Consider the following 20677-nt stretch of genomic DNA (forward strand, 5'->3'; position numbering starts at 1 on the left):
AAGATCAAATAGGAAGTTAATTTTCGCTAGGAAGGATAGGAAGCCATAGGATTATGACATGTGGCAAATTTTAAAATAAAGAGAAAGGGTATTTTAGTCAATCCAACTCCTTCTTCTTCCTTTTTCAAAACCCAGTAAATTCAAAAACCCACCATTTTCAAAACCCACCATCTTCAACTATTTCTTCACTTTCTATCTCAATAATCACTACATTATAGTGCGATTTTCATCACCAATCAATGATTCAGAACCCGATCAACGTGTTCTTTAGCTTTTTTTGAAGAAAACCCAGTTTAATTTCATAAAAAAATCTCGTTTTTTCCGGTGATTTTGGAGATAATCACTCGATTCGTTCGATTCGAGCGTTGATAAGTGTTTCTATCATTCAAAATTTGTCAATTGATGAAGAAATCGGCTTCGATCCATGTAAGAAATTCTTTAATTTCATTTTCATGATCTGGGTTTTTGATTTAGTCATTGCGTTTTACAATCTTTGCGGGGGTCCGGGGGCGGCAGCCCCCGGTAGCGGGGTCCCAGGGGCGGCAGCCCCTGGCGGGGTCCAAGGGGCAGAGCCCCTGGCTGGGGTTGATTAAATTGCTGTACTAAAAACGCATCAGAAAAATTAATTTTCCATAAATTGGCTCATTTCGAAGACAGTAATTCGTAGACAATTCAGACAGTTCACAGTGACACATTTTTTAGGTGTTTTCAGTCCATTGCGTTTTAGAATGAGTCATTTTTAAGTGTTTTCTGGCCATTGCGTTTTACATATAAGACATTTCTTTGTGTTTTTGGTGCATTGCGTTTTAGGTAAAACACATTTTTATGTGTTTTCTGGCCATTGCGTTTTACAAATAAGACATTTCTGTGTGTTTTCTGGCCATTGCGTTTTACAAATAAGTCATTTCTTTGTGTTTTTGGTGCATTGCGTTTTAGGTAGAACACATTTTTATGTGTTTTCTGGCCATTGCGTTTTACAAATAAGACATTTCTGTGTGTTTTCTGGCCATTGCGTTTTACAAATAAGTCATTTCTTTGTGTTTTTGGTGCATTGCGTTTTAGGTAAAACACATTTTTATGTGTTTTCTGGCCATTGCGTTTTACAAATAAGACATTTCTGTGTGTATTCTGGCCATTGCGTTTTACAAATAAGTCATTTCTTTGTGTTTTTGGTGCATTGCGTTTTAGAAAAATGTCATTTTTTAGGTTTTTTTTTTCATTGCGTTTTACGTAACTAGTGGTTTTCTATTGCGTTTTACGCAACTGGGTTTTAAAATTTTTTTTTTTAAAATATAGCAATAGTATACTCGTTTTAAAGATAAAAAAACGCTCGTTTTTTTGGTGCAATTTTTATAAAAAAATAATGTCGTATGAAAGAGTTATTAACGTTTAAAAAATGGGGGGGAATTGGAGGAGAGAGAAACTATTGGCTTGGATTGACTAGAATACCCTTGAACAAACTCACGCGCCTCTTTTATTCCTTTCAATTTCCCTGATTTAATCTTAGCCCTTGATTAACTTAATGGATGGTCAAGATCACTTCCTATCCTTCCTAGCCAAATAAACTTCCTATTGTATCTCCACCCTATTTATGTAACCTTTTAATTTTTTATTATATGTTTACTCATAAATAATTACTTTTATGTCCTTCGTATAAACAAAAAAAGTTCGTTGTCAATATATATAATATTAATAATAGATGGACAATGCTAGACAGAAAACCCTCATTTAGGTAGAAAACTCTGGAAACCCAAATCTCCCCCATTTTTACCCAACCTCCCGACATTCTTTTTTTTTTGAAAAAAATTACACATATAATATACATGTTTTAGAGTGTTTTGGGCCAAAAAAACAAAAAAGCGCCGAAGGGATTTTTTTTTAAAAAATAAACAAATTTCAGTGCCTAACATGTGTTAGGCAAAAAAGACAGAAATTGCTGAAATTTTTTTTTTTTTAAATTATCCCTTCGGCGCTTTTTTGATTTTTTTGGCCCAAAAGTCTTAAAAACATGTATATTACATGTGCTATTTTTTTCAAAAAAAAATATCGGGAAGTTGGATTTTCTAGGGTTTTTTATATAGATAGGGTTTTCTATATAGCCCAGCCTAATAATAGATAATAGAAATATTAAATCAGAATAAGTAACGACAACTTTATTCCATATGTCATGCTTTTCTTTGAAGTTGGTTAAAGGTATGTTATTTACAAGAGTACCCCACTGACTATAGGTGTCATCTTATGAGTGGTTGATGCGTGGATATATTTACAATTTTGAGCTTAAAGATATATTAATAATAATAATTTATACTTGAAACTTTAATGTAAAATGTAATAAACTAATAATGTTAATTTTCTCGCTTAACATTTTTATTGAATTAAGTGTACTCGTAAAATATATCTCATAAATAAAAAGAACTAAAAACATACAACATGAAATGATGATACCCATATCGTGTCTAGATTCTCAACCAAGGTTTCTTCAAGTGGGAGAGATTGATGTGTACCTAGCTTTTCATGTTATATTTTATGGATAGTATTTCATATTATTTTCCTATTTTCAAGTCATGTTATTCATTGCATTTGAGTTGGTCAAATAAAAGGGTTGATGGGTAGTTACCAAGTTCCTCATATATATTGGCGTAGGCTAGAAGGAGTCGGGGGGCGTTCGAACTCCTGAACTTTTCGCTCAGTAGTGTAATATATGTGGTTTCCGTATAGAATTTTTTGGGTATATACGTTTTCGACCCCCTGGTTCTATAGAAATTTATTGGTGTATACGTTTTCGACCTCCCGTTGGAAATCTAAGATTCGCCACTGCTTCCATATTTTAAGTAGATGCTAAAATGGATATGAATGAAAAATATATCTTCATAAAACTATCTCAATCTCCTTTCCAAACAAGACAAAAGGTACAATCATTTCAATTCAACACAATATGAAATTATGGACACATTTAAGAATATGTTCCTACGCCTTAGATATACGCTCTAATGATTTTAATTCAAATAAGAAACGTTGGTATACATGTTATTAAGCCATCTAAATTTATATTTTGAGCTCAATTTATTTCTCTTTTTTTAATTAGCAAAAACTCAGGTTGTTCTTAGAAAAATTCGATTGTAAATTACTACATTTTCATATTTTCTCATTCTTTTTAATAACATTAATACGGGCCAGTAAATTAACAAAACGTTATCCAAAGAGCCTTTTATGACAAAGGCCCAATTCTAGTTATGACTAAATAAAACGTACAACCTGAACGGCTGAACCTAGTAAGCTTATATTAGCAATAGCAAGTATCAAAAATCATAGAATGTGTTGCACGATGAAACAACATACGAATTAGTATTAGTTCAAAGTAAACTTTTCGAGAAATTATTAAAAAAAATTAGTATAAGTATCTAATGAGGTGTGCTTTCTTTATTTGAACAGCATAAGCCCGGACATTCAGGATCACTTTGGCAAATGAATCACTTTTCCGCCCGAAGAACAGAACGTGGTGACCATACATAATTTTTCTCAAACAATGTTTAAACACGCGTTTTTATGACTCAATTAATAGAATCGGTAACCATACATAATAGATTAATAGTTTACATTGTTGTGAAAAACTAAAAAAAAAAACAGCTCAAAATGTTAAACCCACCAAACCAAACCAGCATGGCCGGTTCAGTCACCGCCACAAAAGAAGCCAAATTGGTTTAAACTCGGCAAAACCAAAAAAGAAATAAAACCCAACACTGATTTCAAACGTAATCAAAATCTTCTTGTTGATGCTCAAGAACAATTGTGGCGAGGGCAAGTCTATAAGCGGTTGATCTTAGATTTCTTGTTAGAACATATATTTCCTTCTTCCTTCGCTTCAAAGGCACAGAACTCCACTGCTCGTGTCTAAGACGCGCAAGCAAGACCGCATCACAGAGACCCCCCGCTGATGGTTTCTTGCTGCAAGTCAACAAAAGTCAACTTCAGTCATAATAAGCGTCAATTAAATCAATAAAAGGGCAACCATCTTCCACATCTAGTGTTTCTAAAAAAAAGATGTAATCGATTATGTTAAAAAAGTATATACTGTTAATGTAGTTGATGGGTCGTAATTTCATGTAGAAAACTGCATAAACACTTGTAGTACAAGTTAAACTGGTATCGTATAGAGCGACCCTTTGTAGTTGATATATTTAAAAAAGAGTAAAATGCCATTTCTGTCATTGAGGTTTGGTCACTTTCGTCCAAAGATTTGTTTTTACGCATTTGGATCCAAAAGGTTTGAAATCTTGCCATTTTCAACCAGCCCGTTAACTCCATCCATTTTCTCCGTTAAGGCAGGGGTATTTTTGTCTGTTTTGTTAACTTAAAAGACAATTCGGTCTTTTTCACTTTATGCACTTTAAAATCAAAGCCGAAAAAACTGGGGTTGATTGGGATTAGTAGGAGAGAGACGAAAACACCCCTAACTTAACGGAGAAAAATGGATGGAGTTAACGAGCCAGATGAAAATGACAAGATTTCAAACATTTTGGATCCAGATGCGGAAAAACAAACCTTTGGACGAACGTCGCAAAACTGGTCAAACCTCCAGGACGAAAATGGCATTTTACTCTAAAAAAAAAGCAAACATACTGATCAAATCATGCAAACGACTATTTTTCTCTTAGTAATTTGTCGATAAATGGATGTAAATCAGCGACATAAGTTTGACCCAAAAAGTCAAATGCACACACAAAGGGATGACATAATTGTACTAACCTTCCTTGAACAAATCCGGAGGTGATGAAACCGATTGGCCACCTATTGGACTCAACGGCTGCAGGATCCTCGGGCACTCGAAATTCCCATTTACCAGAATCTTGTTTCGCAAAGTATGTTGCCACTGATGACGGAGGTACTTGAAGTTCACCCTTGTTGTTTGAACTACATCAGTTCACCAATTATCGTCTAGTTAGGGGCAAAAGAGACTACACTCAAAACTGGAATATGATATTATGATGTGTACTCTAATAGTCTAATACAGAGTTTAAAACAATCACTAGGGTTGTGAACTTTCGATACGACCCTAACACAAAATTTAGCTAAACGGATCATGTTCGGGTTAACCCGGCACGTTCACAGGTTGACCTATTTAACCCATTTACTAATTAGTTTTCATTATTTAAAAGTTTAGGGATGAATTGGCTTTGTTTAAACATGACTGCTTAGAAAAATAAATATAATTTCTAAATTTAAAATCCTAAACTGAAAAAAAAAAAGAAGAAAAATATTTTTGGGTTGATTGGCTGTGTATACATATGTCATGTTCGGGTTCATATTTCTGGGTAAATTTAAAATTCTAAACAATTAATTTGTCAGAATTTGAAGTATTTTAATAAAATACAAAAATTAAAAACACTAACAAACTATCGAACATTAACGAAACACGTTACCAAACGTTCACAAACATAAATGAATGAACACGGGCCTCTGTTCATGTTCGTTCATTTATTAAATGAACGAACACAAACGAACTTCCCGCCGAAAACGGTTCACGAACTGTTCGCTGAACGTTCAGTTCGTTTGCAGCCCTAAATATCAGCACTAACAATCACCCAAAGTGGATTTAAAATGAAATCCCATAATTCATTCTAAACTTGTAATCAATAAATTAGATTTATCAATATTATTTTATGCTTTTCGTAACGATGATGACAACCTGATGAACAGTGGCAAATAAGAAGGCATAAGATAAAAGTCGAAAATTTACCCTGAAATCCAAAGCTTTATATCAGCTAAACGGGGTGCACAAACAACAGCTCCATCCTCGATAGCACCTTCCTTAAAAGCACGGAGCGTAACTCTAACTAAACACACCTTTCGACATCGATTTCCCAGAAAACTATCCATATTTAGGTCATGATCGAGTACTTTCTCATCCTTTATGATTTTAGATAAGCACGTGTTCTTATCACAAAAATGTGGGAAAAGAGGCAAACGATCACCGTTTATAGTATTCAAGAAACCAGACAATGTTCTTGATGACCTCGCTACAACGATATGATCGTCTGGTAATGCCGGTTCAGCAACTGCATCTGATTCGTTAGAACAGGTTTGAGTGGTTTTTGATTCAGCGGGATTCATTTTGAAAGCGAAACGAACGCAGTTCCATGGAGGTGGAACGGGAACGCTAAACGTTTTTACGGAAGCAGGACGGAGAGCGGCTTCTTTATCCATGGCGGCCGCTTCGGTTTCGGTTAAAGAAGCGTAAGAATCACATTCCGGAAACTCAGATGGAAAATTTGGTATTCGAGCCTGCAAATGAAGAAGTTTTAGGAAATGTGGACTTCTTAAAATTAGAAGTACTAACTAGAGGTGGTGATTTTGACATGTTTATTGGTAAATGGGTCAACTCGGGCTATACTTTGAATTTAACGGGTCAAGTCGGGTTGTACTTTGTAGTTAACAAGTCAGCGCGTAGGGTTGCAAACGAACACGGACAAGGTCTTGTTCGTGCATTAAGGAGATGAATGTGTTCACGACGAACTGTTCATGAACACGAACCGGACGTGACTTTCTGTTCGTGTTCGTTCGTTAAGTTTAGGTAACGAACACAAATAAACGCAAACAAACACAAATGAATGTTCATGAACACAAGCGTTCATGAACAGAAACGAACAAACACGAACATATATTGAAAACTGAATAAAACGGGCAGCTTTCGTCACAACAATTACGTAGATCCACCTAAAATATACTAACCTAGTATTTATTAATTTTTTAAATAAAATGAGATAACCTAATATTTATTAAATATTATATTAGTGGTAATTTTAAATTATTTAAATATAATATGAAAATTAGCATGCCTAATAAATTATCGAACATGTCAACGAACGTTCGCGAACATTAATGAACGAACGGGGCCTTTGTTAATGTCCGTTCATTTAATTAAACGAACGAATTTTCTTGTTCATGTTCGTTCATTTATTAAACAAACAAACTTCCCACCGAAGGTTTACGAACCGTTCGCTGAACGTTTGGTTCGTTTGCAACCCTATCAGCGCAGGCTATACTTCATATTTGACGGGTCAAATGTGTAAAAGAATTTCAAAAACAAACTAGAAGATAAAACCAAGAGTGAACGGCATCCAAAATGTATTCAAAACATATATTAAAATTGTAATAAAAACTAACTAAAGACTTGCTTTGAACAACTCAAGACAATAAAATAAATAAGAGTTTGTGGGTAGGCCTGGCCCATTGTAACATGTGCTTTGAAACTAATTAACTGATTACCATCGCCAGACCAGTTTGGATTTATTACCCTACCCTGTGACCCGTAAGTTGTGCCCCCTCTATTGTGTAGAAGCAAATGCATGTAACTTACTTCACAAGCAACCCAAGACCTCTCTCTCAAACCAATGGCCCGGGCACCAATTGAGACAAGCGGAACCCAAAATGCTTTAACCCAGCTCAAAGGAAGTATAATAGTCCACCTGAAAAAATATCAAACAATGCAGCAGTCAGTACTTTGGATTCAAAAAAAGATAATTGTGCTAACTAAATAGTCCTATTAATCATATTTTTATCAAATAATTATTCTTGAACTTCAAACAAATAAACAACAAAAGAGTGATTGTACGTCAATGAAACTCAATTTAAAAGATAATCATTTCGACCGGACATCAAATTGATTCCTTTTTAACCAATTTAAGTCAAAAAAGGCACCTGTATTGTTTGACCCGTTGATCAACCCGCCCGCCCAACCCATTTTATCAACTCTATTTTTAAAATGGAGTAAAATGCCAATTTCGTCCCTGAGGTTTGGCCACTTTTGAGACTTTCGTCCAAAGTTTTGATTTCCGCATCTAGGTCCAAAAGGTTTGAAATCTTGCCAATTTCATCCGACTCGTTAACTCCATCCATTTTTCTCATTTAAATGAGGGGCATTTCCGTCTTTTTAGACATTTTTTAATAAAATAAAAACGCTAAAAGAAATAAAAATCCAACTATGTTGACTTTCTCCCCACCCAAACCCTTTAATCATCATAAAAAGGGTCCAAAATGATGAAAATACCCATGACTTAACGTTAAAAAATGAAAGGAGTTAACGGGTCGGTTTATAATGGCAAGATTTTAAACCTTTTGGACCCAGATGCAGAAAAACAAACCTTTGGACGAAAGTCGCAGAAGTGGCCAAACCTCAGGGATGAAAACGGCAATTTATTCTTTTAATATGCCATGCATCAATAAAGTAGCCTTGTGAATCTTCTGTTAAATTCATAGACCTTGTAACTGAATCCATTAGCTTATTCCTTCTGATAAGAATAATGGGGCAAACTCTCGAAGAATGTATTCCGGTTGAAGCAGCCGAATTTTTGTCAGGAAGACAGAAAGACAGAAGACGTTGATGGTGTTTTTCCATACAAAGAACACTTTCTTCTACTGGACAGCACAACCCTTTTTCAGCATCCCACAAATCAGTGTAACTTGAGTCAAACTCCGTGTTTTCGTTGGTCAAAGCACGGGGATCATTAACTGTAAAAGAACTTATTCCAGAACAAGGGGTGTGTTCTTCAACAGCTCCCATTAATGAACACTTCCTCAAACAAGAAGATTTCTCAGACATGCTGCATGATCATCAACAACATTAACTATCATATTTAAATAACAAACACAAAATTAAATAAATGAACTGCATCAAAACGTTGGATGACTTGCCTGCTAACCGGATGTAGTATCTTTTGAAGAAGCTGAGATGCTTTTGAACCCATCACTTCCAATGATCCAAATTGCCCCTCGAGCGAAATACATCGAACAGAAGCAAAATCCTCATTAACCTGAGATACTAATACATGATTATGACATCAACCTTCAAAAAACAGATGGGAAATTTTGACTCATTTATGTGTGTGGATTCATATTATATTTTTCTAAAGGGTCAAACAGGTAAAATTAAAAAATAATATAAAAAGAATAGCTCAAAAGTGTATGGATTCTCTAAATACAAGTTATTCAAAAATTAGATTAGTATTGAAATAAAGTAAAAAAATGCCATTTTCCTCCCTGAGGTTTGGTCAATTTTGCGACTTTTGTCCAAAGGTTCGTGTTCTTTGCATTTGGATCCAAAAGGTTTGAAATCTTGCCATTTTCATCCGCCTCGTTAACTCCATCAATTTTTCTCCGTTAAGTCAGGGGTATTTTCGTACATAAAGTGAAAAAGACCGAATTGCCCTTTAAGTGAATACTTGTACATTATGCTAAATGCTTGTACATAAAATGGAAAAGACCAAATTTCCCTTTAAGTTAACAAAAAAGGCGGAAATATCCCTAACTTAACGGAAAAAAAAAATGGATGGAGTTAACGAGCCAGATGAAAATGGCAAGATTTCAAACCTTTTGGATCCCGATGCGGAAAAATAAACCTTTGGACGAAAGTCGCAAAACTGGCCAACCCTTAGAAACGGAAATTGCATTTTACTCATTGAAATATAATGTTTTTAATCATGGGTGAAACTCGAAACACTAACCTTATACAAGAATAAATATAAAAAGGTTTATACAAAAATTGTTTCAGGAATCAGGACAACCCACCAACTGGACACAATTTGATGCATAAGAAAGTCAACCAATTTGATATGCTGCCTCTATCAAAATATATTGGAACTTTATGCAAGGTCGAGATGTAAAGTTAATAAACTAGCTTTATACATGCTGGAACTTCATACAATTTGAATTTATACACAAGATAAATTTTTAAAAGAAAAGATTAATAACTAGTTCCAAATATCAAAAAGAATAAATGGACTCAAATTCTACCTTACCCTGACTTTCACAAGCACTTTTCAAAGCATTGTAACCTTCAGTTAATGCAGCAGCATGTATCCATATCCATAAATGCCTTAACTCATTGGTTTGATCACATTCTGACTCAGCATCCGTTGGCTGCTGAATAGGTCTCCACATATAAATAACTGGTGCAATTGTACGTGAATCAATTGCTCCAGCATGATGAAGCTGCGAAAGTGAATACATAAATTACCAAAAAGATTGCAAAACAATCGACAGATAGATTAATCTTGTATGAATATGTGTGGATACAGACAACCACCTACCATTGAAGAAGCATATATACCACCAGAAAGTACATCTTCAGTATCCGATGAAGGAAAAGGTGACATTACGCTGCTTAAAATCGACAATATTGAATCCTGAAAGCAAACAAAATAACCATCAACGGTACTGGTATAAAAAATATACATATAGCTATATTTAGCTTCACACCCAAGAAACAGAAATAAGAAAAAAAAAAGTAAAATGCCATTTTCGTCCCTGAGGTTTGGTTTGGCCAGTTTTGCGACTTTCGTCCAAAGGTTTGTTTTTCCGCATCAGGATCCAAAAGGTTTATTTTCATCCGGCCCGTTAACTCCATCCATGTTTCTCCATTAAGTCAAAGGTATTTCCATCTTTTTTGCTAACTTAAAGGGAAATTCGGTCTTTTTCACTTTATGTACAAGCATTTAGCATAATGTACAAGTATCCAAAACCCTTTAAGGTAACAAAAAAAAGACGAAAATACCCTTGACTTAACGGGAAAAAAATAGATGGAGTTAACGAGCCGGATGAAAATGGCAAATTTCAAATCTTTTGGATCCAGATGTGGAAAAACAAACCTTTGGACAAAAGTTGAAAAAACTGGCCAAACCTCGGGTATGAAAATGGCATTTTACTAAAAAACAAACTATAACCTGTGAACCCTGCAGTTGAACAGCACTATAATAGCTAGCATCATGAATAATAGTTCCATTTTCTAACCATTTTAAGAGTGCTCTTGAGCCTTTCCCTCTGCATTAAACAGATCATAAGTTGTTAATACCCTGCAAGACTTATATTATTAGAATATTATACGTTGTGTACTTATATTGGAGTATTCAACACACTAACTACTTTTTATAAAAGTCACATTTATTGGGCAAATAGTGTTCGGGTCAACCTAAACTGATGCATTTCAACACGTACATAATATTACCGTTTACATGATATAATTAACATTTGTATCACAATTCACATGTGCACATTTGGCTATATAAATTAGTCATTACCTGCCATGCAAACCGAGAGGAAGGTGGAAACCCCAACGCTTAATCATCGTAAACCGTTTCGCATGCCAAACGTGAGTTCGAAGCCTCTTTGTCCCATCACCAGATACGCAAAACCCGCTTTCAAGATTCTTGTTAAGCTCCTTTTTGCGCCTAATGTGACGAGGGGGAGCCTTGTTAACACTTTTCTCTAAACTTCCATCCCTTTTTGTTTGGTTCAAAATTCCAACTTTTTGCTTCTTTCTAAATCGAGTTTTAGAAGCCCGATTGTCGAAACCAGTAGTTCTTCTCCTCTTGTTTCGCTGAGATCTAAAATCGTTGTTCAACCGACTAGCAATTGTTGAGTAGAGGGAATCGAGTTCAGAAGCTCGTGATTCCGTAAATTTCTGCACGTGTAGCTCACCTGGCGGTATGGCATGGCTTTTGAGCTGTTTGCTTCCATCAGTAGTCATTGTCAGAAGACAGTAACCTACAGTAGTTATTTAAACAATCTTGAGTAACAATAGTTGACGGTTAAGAATGACGAAATCTTATTTCCTGTCTAAGTTTGCTTCTTGAAAATGAAACGTTTCTTCAAAGTTCAAACACAGTACTTCAAAAAGAACATAACAAAATCCTAGGATCGCCGATTGATATGTGCAAATCGATAACAACAACAACCATACCCAGTAAATCCCACAAATAGCGATGCTACTCATAGGGTCTGGGGAGGGTGGGATGTAGACAGACCTTGCCTCTATCCCTGGGGATAGAGAGGCTACTTCCAGAAGAGACCCCCGGCTCCAAAACGAACAGCAAACCAACACATCAAGTCAAAGAATATAGAAAAAAGAAGTCACCTACACCAAGCTAGTGATCAGATTGACACAGTATAATGTAAATCGTGTATAATAGCATAGAACATCATTCGGGCATGTACACAAGAAGTCAATCACCGGTTAAGTCACTTAAAGAATAAGAAAAACTTACGTCCTAAAATACACCTAAGACCTTCCTGCAATATCCTCTAGAAGTCCTTAACCCTAATCCTACGCCTCCACGAAGTCCTATCTTGGACCATGTCCTCAGAAAGATGCAACTCTAGGACAAACTCCGAGTTCTATTTTTTGTTTCCGATAAGATGATAATGTATTCATTAATATTCTCAATACTAATGTCATTGCTGTTTTGACATGATGACATGAACAAACTCCGATAGAATTTAGTAACGAATTCAACACTACTGTTATACAAACTCCAATAGAATTTAGTAACAAATTCACCACTACTGTTGTTCAATTTATATATTTGCCTTAAACTATAAGGCTGGAGGGTGTGGCTAGGGGCTTTATCACGCCACATCAGCGCCACCTCACCGCCACGTCACACAAGGGCTTTAAAGCCTCCTCCTTTAACTTGTAGGGTGTGGTATAAAGCCCTCTTACCACTATACCCTTTAAAGCCAATCAACTTCGATGGAGCCCCCCTTTGCTCGTTAACATGCTGGCGGAAGGATGATGCCCCCCCCCCCTTAATTGCGGCGGTGTGGACGATGGAGCCCCGGGGGCGCTATGGAGGCTGAGCGCAGGCCTGTCAATGGATGGATATGGATTGGATCATGATCCGATCCATTAATGATCCAACTTAAATGGATCATGATCCGATCCATGATCCAACATAATGGATCGTGATCCGATCCATATCCAAATAATTTTAAATGGATGGATCACTATCCAGATCGATCTATATAAGAAAATATAATAAAAAAATCACAAAAAATAAAAAATTTTGTAAAAATTCAAAAAAAAATCTTAAAAAATCAAAAAAAAAATCTAAAAAACTTCATGCTAATAAGAAAATTGCCAATCGCTAACTCTTGGACTTTGGACATTTACAATTAAGTACAATCAGAATCAGATAATGAAAACACTCAAATACACGAATCTGGAATTGTACCCGTAATAATAATATTTTTTTAATAACTATATTAGTTAACTAAACCAACCAAGGACCATTTCAAAATAATTAAGGAGCTTTACAACTGAACTGTAACTTGATACTTCCACAAATGGGGACTTTATATTCATATCTTGGTGACTTGGAATATTGGGCAGTAGACTAAACAAAATGGACCCACCAGAGATTATAAATTGGTAAACAAAATGAACACGACTTGACCCGGTAGAGAAAAATGCAACAAGGCGTGACCCGTTTATTCATTTACTGAAATCTTTTGACCCGATTGTTAAACTCTAATTATGTAGCTTCCAACAAATTGTTTATAATAATAATAATCTAATCAGGTGATCTTTGTAAAATGCATATTCTTGATTTAATACAGTCCTAAATTTTGAGTGGTAACCGAGATTTGGTGGCTTATTATTTATAGCTGGAAAAAAAGTATTGTATGCTAAAATATAAATTTGAGTAATGACATGGTCTGGTGGTTCAGTAGAGAAATTCCAAAAGGAAAGTAGAAGCTTGACCCAGCCCATCAGATTTAGTCATGGTAAAAAAAAATAACATTAACAAGAACATGGACTTCAATTCCTTTATTTGTGCAAAACTTTTGTTTGAGTTTACTATTGGGTTGTAACCAGAAACATAACTGAAACAAAGCTCAAAGATTTACCTTAAGAAATCGAAGAGAGTTCTGGATCAGAAAATGCCTCGATAGGTTCTTCACAGCAGTGGCCTGAAGATTATATATTCAAAGGGATTGATCGAGTAGAAGTGTTTATGATTTTGGTTTAGGGTTCGGATGTTTTGAAAAAAAAACTGCAGGGACGTGGGAAGGTGAGAGACCTATAGCAGAACTTATTAAGTTATATCATATAAATGATTCTTCAGTGAGTTGAAAAGAGGTGAAATGACCAACAAGATGACAAGTCAGATGAGATTATGACGCCTTGCTGATGCAATTCAGAGTGTTTGTTTCAGGAAATGAACCAAAAGCGTGGTTTAGATGACATTGGAATCAAGTATCAAACAATAGCATTAACCTAATAGTAGTAGTTCATATACCATTCAAACCAAGCATCAAACAGTAGAACCTAATCATGATTTAAATAACATTCAAACCAAGCATCAAACAACAGCACTAACCTAATCATAGTTCAAATAACATTCGAATCAAGCATCAAACAATAGCATTAACCTAGATAACATTCAAATCAAGTACCAAACAGTAGCACTAACCTAATCATAGTTCAGAAAATCAAGCATCAAACAATAGCACTAACCTAATCGTAGTATCAAACTACAGCATTGACCTAATCATAATAGTTCAAACAACATTTAAATCAACTATTAAACAACAGCACTAACCTAATAACAGTTCAGATAACATTCAAATCAACTATCAAACAATAGCACGATAATTAAGCAATCAGCGAATGAAGAAATCAAAAAACAGAAAACTAACAAGCCACACGATGTTGATGATTACCAATATACCACTATGAATCCATGAACTAAGTTTCTTTTATGGTGCTAACTAGTTACTACTACTACTACTACTAAAACTTTCATTGGGGATTTTTATCGAACACTTGGTGATCATAAACAATAGCTTTTCATCTGCACCTAAATCTTGCAAACCCATTCACAATAAAGAAGTACAATAACGCCTGTACAAATTGTACATGGAAGTTAGCATAGGAATCGTGAACAACTTGCAATAAACCGAAGATTGAACGTACCAGCAGAAAATATCGCCTCTGCCACTGGCCTGAATGAAGCGAGCAGAATTCGTCCTTCACCTGTATGAAACGAACATAATTCGTCGGTCGCTGGATGAAACGAGCAGAAATCACTGGTGGCTAATTGATTTCAAAAACGAGCAGTTCTTTTCCTGTTGCGGGTCTTTGAAACTGTGAGACTTTTGGACACAAGAGGGCTGGATTGATTTCAAAATTAGGGTTTGGACTTTTTAGAGAGCAGTTAGATATTTCATAAATGGATCGATTCATATAATTAATTAGATAAATGGATCGATTCAATGGATTAATTAGTGGATTAGTGGATGTTTTTTATGATCCAATAAGTGATTTAAATGGATCGGAGTGGATTGGATATGGATCAATCTCTAATCCATCGCCAGGCCTAGGCTGAGGTGGCAGGGTGACGCCCCCACACCAAGTTATTGATATTTCCTAGAGAATTTTAACACCAATATTATTCAATAAAAAAATGCTAGCATTCAACCTAAAAAGTCAAATCACACCTCTCTTTTCAGAGTTTAAAATTATAATCGTCACCGAAATATGGCCGGAATCTTGGTCAATCAATGCTTTACTGATTATTATTTTTTGCCATATACCGCTATACTTTAAGTTTTTAACATGATTTAAGTTTTGTTCGTATGATTATAATAGCGATATGAATTATTTTGGTTTTAAAGGTAACTACAGAAACACTTGAAACAGCTAATTCTTGTTGTTTTAAATGAAGGTGGTTTAGACATTGACAAACAACATAACGAACGATTACCAATAACCGAATGAACACGAGCCAAAACATAGTCTTCGCTTCTAGTGTTACTAAAAACATCAAACAGAGCCTCAATTTGTCAAGTAACTTAGGTCTGTTTGCATCAAAACTTTGTTCAATTTTGAAGAAAAAACTTGTAATCAGTTTAAATGAATGCAACCTAGGCAAAGGCAAAACAATATAACAGAGGATGATTGTGTCTATCGAAGTTGTGAGCATTTTTATGTAATTCGAAGATAATTAACAGGTTTATTCGTTATAAACTGATGTTGCGCCAATCTCTAACACGAAAAGTTATACGATCAATAAACAAATCTAGGTTAAAGCACAAGTTGATATATCAGAAAGCAGTAAGATAATCACCTGCACGAAATCCACTAGCTGAAATAATCTAGGGCTTCAAATCACCATGAATAATAAGATATTCAGTTTTGTAAAACCCTCGGCTAGGGTTTATAACCATAATCAAAATTTAAAATTTAAAATTTTATTATAGAAAAGAAAAAGAAAATGCGTTAAAGGGTGTTTATGACTTTATGGGAGTGTTTGGCCTAGCTTTTATTTTTTTGGCTTATCATTTGATAAGCTCTTTTTAAATGTTTGAATTAGCTTATAGCTTACTAGGTTAGAAGCCCGTGTATTAAACGGGTTGAATAAATGTAATTTTATATATACCAAATAATAAAAAAATATATCTTTAAAAATCTCATTTATTACACGGGTTGAATAAATGCAATTTTATATACTAAATAATAAAACAATATATATTTAAAAATCTCGTTTATTACATTGGTTGAATAAATGTAATTTTATATATTAAATAATAAAAAAGTTATATCTTTAAGAACCCCGGTTGAGTAAATTTAATTTTATATATTAAATAATAAAAAAGTTTATAAATCCTATGTATTATATGTATTGAATAAAGCTAAATTTATATGCTACATAATAAAAAAAAAGTTATATTTTTAAAACCCCGAGTATTACACGAGTTGCATAAATGTAATTTTGTATAGTAAAAAATAAAAATGTTATATCTTTAAAAAACCTCGTTTATTACACGGGTTGAATGAATCTAATAAAAATTATATCTTAAAAAAATTAACGGATATACTCGATATACGATGGAGGGTGATTGTGGTGATTGTTCTTAAAAATGTCACGTAAACATAGTGATTACCGTATTTGAGTTGAGAATTGAACACGAAAATATAAGTATAGAACCAATAAACACCTTTTAAACATTTTTGAAATAGGTTCTACCCTTAACTATTTTAGTTTAATAAAATAAATAAATAAATCATTTAAATTAACTGAGTTAGGGCTAAAGGACATAACTTGCAAGGGTTTGCAAATATCTAGTACGTATTTTGTAATTATTAAAGACAAAGGACACAGTTTGCAATAAGTGACATACATAAAGGCCGGTTTTTGTAATTTACTATATTTTAAAATATTATATATATTATCTCCTATATGAATTGTTTAAATTTATAATAAATTTAATGGTATAATTATCTTTTAATTGATATTAATTATCTATAAAAATAGATGGTTTCAATGAATGACACGTGTCCAAAACTTGGTTTCTTTTATTATAGTAGATAGATTTTATATCATTTGCCCTTACACAAAGAAGGTTCTTCAAATAAGCTAAAAAACCATCTTCAAATAAGTTTTTTCAAATTAGCTTATATAAGCTAATAAGCATAAGCTTAAAAAGCTAAACCAAACACTAAGTTAAGCTTATTTTGTAAAAAAAATAAAATAAAATAAAATAAAAAAGCTATAAGCTTTGTTAAAAAAACTAGGCCAAACACCCCCTATACGTGTTTGAAGAATTTTGTTTTTAACGGTAAATCTGAATAATTGGCAGATTATTGAAGTGTCATCGGGTCACTAACGAAATCATCCTGTCATATCTATCTCCGGAAGAAAAACCTAATAAACTACTCGCTAGTTTCGGATTATTTCAGTCTCGAGTCTTCTTAAAAGAAAGAAAAGCAAAAATAGGGATAAAATATTGCTTGAGTTTATTTTAAAGGAAAGAACTGAAAAAAAGTTGGAGAGAAACCAAGATTAATCTTTAAAATATGAAATTAAACTAATATTTTGTTTATTTCTTCTCTCTTAACTCCATTTCTCTAATTTTTTTTTTTCTTTTTATTTTTCTCTCTCCTTAATTTCCATTTCCCTTCTTTTTTTAGCACGATTTAATTTTCTTTGTATTTTTCTCTCTCCTCAATTTCCATTTCGCATTCTCTTTTTTAGGGAACACGATTTAAGTATTTTTGAAACTAAATGGCTAAAAACCTATTTGAATTTGAAAGTTGTAATGCGGATTGATTTGAATTACCAAGATTTTTATATAAAAAAATCTAAAATTAATTACATTTCCAACTATTTATAATTTTTGTTTTACCAACACTTTTGGGAGAACTGATAATATTGTTTTGGAGGTATAGTAGAGGGAATGATTTTTTTTTAAAGTAAACTTCATTCACAAACGAAACGCTACCTCAAACCGAGGCAGCCCCATAAAACAACCAACTTACATATTTACAAATCTACACCAATCCGACCAAAGGACAGGCCCTTTTTTGGATCTCGAATTATACCACAAAAAACCAACATTTTTAACCTCCCTAATAATAAACTCTAAACTCACCCGTTTGTTTTTAAATCTAGCTTCATTTCTCATTCTCAAGATGCTCCAACATCCGATTCTGATAAGGCCTTTAACCACTTCTTTTTTCTGACCACTCAACCCCATATGATTATGAGCTTCGATTAAGTCCCTGAACGAGAATACCACGAAATATTGACACTTGCACCAACTGCTAATAAAAGACCACAACATGGAAGCAACAAAACAACTAGTAAAAATGTGTTCAATGCTTTCGTCTACCTCCCCGCATAGGCAGCAACCCGATTCACCAACATCAGTATTCCTTTTCCTTAATTCATCCGTTGTCACTATTCTTCCCATCTCAGCCTTCCAAATAAATATCGAGCATTTTTTTCAGAATCCATTTACAATCTTCTAGCACATAAGTCTCTGAACATATCCTGGTTGAATCGAGGAGTTTCTTCACAGCCTTAGCACTAAATTCACTATCCGCGGCACCAATCCATTCCCATTTATCATTATTCTGATTCAAACTAACCTGCAACAGCAGCGAACAAAGGTTCACAAGCTCGTTGAATACTTGCAGAATGTTGAGAATGTTTCAGATGATATTATTCGATTGCCTTGCGACTTCTTTGGTTTGTATCAGATGTCATACTGAATGTACATCGATCACCACAAAGTAAGCAATGATGATTATCTAGCGTTATATTTATATAAGTGACATTCTAAGACTCATATTTGAATATAGTTTTGCAGTTTACTTAGTTAGTTGTGTATATTTCAAGTTCAAGGTGCAAGTGCAGGTGCAGGATGAGAGTGGTAGTGTTTCTTTTGTTATGTTTGATAGAGATGTTCAAAAGCTTCTTGGATTAGCGGCAAGTGACATAAGAGAGAGGCAGGTTAAGGCCAATGATACTAGATTCCCTCATGAGATATTTCGATTGGTTGATAAGAAGGCTGCTTTTAAGATTGATGTTTCAGAGTTCAATCTTAAAAATGACTATCGTATTTATACTGTGCAAAAAACAACTGATGATCCAGTAATAATTGCTGAGTTGGTTGGTGGAGATGGTAATGGTGATGAAAATACTGATGAGGTAGCATATAAAATTACTCTTTCAATATATTTATTTTCTTTTGAGTTTTAAACATTGGATTGTGTACTTTTTTATATGATATCATATATTATGATCCTTTAGGTTACTCAAGAGGTAGCTGAGGTTAAAGACGTTAACCTTTCAGACTCTTCTCAGGTGTCTGCTGAACGAACTTCAAGGGTGAGTATTTATTTTTAAAGTATGTTTAATACGTTTAAAAAGAGTTCATTATTTTATTAAATGAGATCAATAGTTGTTTTGTGATCTGTTGGAAGGTTGTTGTCTCTGTTACGGCCGACTCTTCAGTCGTTGAAGTTGAAAAGGATTCTGGATCAAGTCCCAATGGAAAGCGGATGGCTCAAGATGCTGATGTTGCCAACGTTGGTGAGCTATCCACTAATGTGAGAAGAACCCGGAAGAAGGTGACTAAGGTTAACAATTAGATGCTTATGAAAAAACAATTCTTATGAGAGATAAGTAGAAACCACTTATTTTTGAAGAATCCTTGTGGTTTTTATTTATGTCTGTTAACTGTTGTTTTAACAAACTGTGGTTAAAAGTTTGGTTTGTAAGGGCTATGATGATGAAAATGATATGTAATGTCTATGGTTTGAATATTAAGTAAGGTTAACTTTTTGTTTGTTATATAATATAATATTGTTATTATACATTATATACATTTTTGGTGATATTGATGGACTGAATAAGTAGTAGGGTTGTATATTATTGTCAGATTGATGAATGAAAATTTAATTAATTGGTTAGTCGGAAAACTGTTGGGGTCTGAGATACATTAACATCTGTAAGAGGCTAAGCACTGTTATAGTGTGCAAACATCTGTTAACCCCTAAGCACTGTTAAAAGATCTGTTAAAGGCTAAACACTGTTATATCATGCTTCAACAGACCTTATGAGCTGTTGATCATCATCTATTAAAGATCTTATTTTATAGATCTTCTGTTGAATTGTGTAATATCTGTTGGTGAACAGCAGGACTTAGGTTCATCATACAAATTTACTTCATCAGCAGAGGTTCTCTTTAGCAGACCTTTGCTTCAGCAGTCTTTGTCTTAACAGACCCTTTGGTACATCAGCAGAGTTTGTTTGGCTATTCATGGACTGGATAAGTAGTTAGGTTGTATATTATTGTCAGATTGATGAATTGAAGAATGAAAATTTAATGAATTGGTTAGTCGGAAAAATGTTGGGGTCTGAGATACATTAACATCTGTTAGAGGCTAAGCACTGTTATAGCGTGCAAACATCTGTTAACCCCTAAGTACTGTTAAAGATCTGTTAAAGGCTAAGCACTGTTATAGCGTGCTTCAACAGGCCTTATGAACTGTTGATCATCATCTGTTAAAGATCTTATATTATAGATCTTCTGTTGAACTGTGTAATATCTGTTG

General features: G+C 34.1%; 2 protein-coding genes across 4 annotated transcripts; one reads left to right on the forward strand and one right to left on the reverse strand.

The window, feature by feature from the left end:
* Window positions 1-3485: 3485 nt before the first annotated feature.
* Window positions 3486-14986, reverse strand: LOC110873870 (ribonucleases P/MRP protein subunit POP1). Of its 3 annotated transcripts, XM_022122896.2 has the most exons (12): window positions 14750-14986; window positions 13681-13743; window positions 11073-11538; window positions 10719-10815; window positions 10086-10181; window positions 9795-9987; window positions 8692-8818; window positions 8259-8600; window positions 7358-7466; window positions 5738-6282; window positions 4747-4911; window positions 3486-3945 (listed from the first exon to the last, which is right to left on the reverse strand). In XM_022122896.2, the coding sequence occupies exons 3-12, from the start codon at window positions 11519-11521 to the stop codon at window positions 3747-3749; spliced, it is 2322 nt and encodes a 773-aa protein (XP_021978588.1). In that variant the 5' UTR covers window positions 11522-11538; window positions 13681-13743; window positions 14750-14986; the 3' UTR covers window positions 3486-3746. The 3 variants fall into 3 exon arrangements, with proteins under 3 accessions (XP_021978588.1, XP_021978577.1, XP_021978597.1); XM_022122885.2 differs by lacking the exon at window positions 13681-13743 and having other exon boundaries at window positions 14750-14985; XM_022122905.2 differs by lacking the exon at window positions 13681-13743 and having other exon boundaries at window positions 8692-8810; window positions 9790-9987; window positions 14750-14985.
* Window positions 14987-18829: 3843 nt separating this feature from the next.
* On the forward strand, window positions 18830-19711 carry LOC110929144. The gene is made up of 4 exons (XM_022172269.1): window positions 18830-18850; window positions 18957-19268; window positions 19371-19448; window positions 19544-19711. Exons 1-4 carry the CDS (start codon window positions 18830-18832, stop codon window positions 19709-19711), a joined length of 579 nt encoding a protein of 192 aa, XP_022027961.1.
* The last annotated feature ends 966 nt before the right edge of the window (window positions 19712-20677 follow it).

This window comes from Helianthus annuus, chromosome 1 (assembly GCF_002127325.2).
Source record: "Helianthus annuus cultivar XRQ/B chromosome 1, HanXRQr2.0-SUNRISE, whole genome shotgun sequence".
Taxonomy (NCBI): Eukaryota; Viridiplantae; Streptophyta; class Magnoliopsida; order Asterales; family Asteraceae; genus Helianthus; species Helianthus annuus.

Coding starts and splice junctions, on each gene's coding strand:
- LOC110873870 (XM_022122896.2), bottom strand. CDS start 11,521: ATGACTACTGATGGAAGCAAACAGCTCAAAAGCCATGCCATACCGCCA. Junction 8,819..9,794: donor AAGTGCTTGTGAAAGTCAGG/GTAAGGTAGAAT, acceptor ATCATGTATTAG/TATCTCAGGTTAATGAGGAT. Junction 4,912..5,737: donor ATAAAGCTTTGGATTTCAGG/GTAAATTTTCGA, acceptor GAACTGATGTAG/TTCAAACAACAAGGGTGAAC.
- LOC110929144 (XM_022172269.1), top strand. CDS start 18,830: ATGTACATCGATCACCACAAA. Junction 18,851..18,956: donor TGTACATCGATCACCACAAA/GTAAGCAATGAT, acceptor GTATATTTCAAG/TTCAAGGTGCAAGTGCAGGT. Junction 19,269..19,370: donor GTGATGAAAATACTGATGAG/GTAGCATATAAA, acceptor ATGATCCTTTAG/GTTACTCAAGAGGTAGCTGA.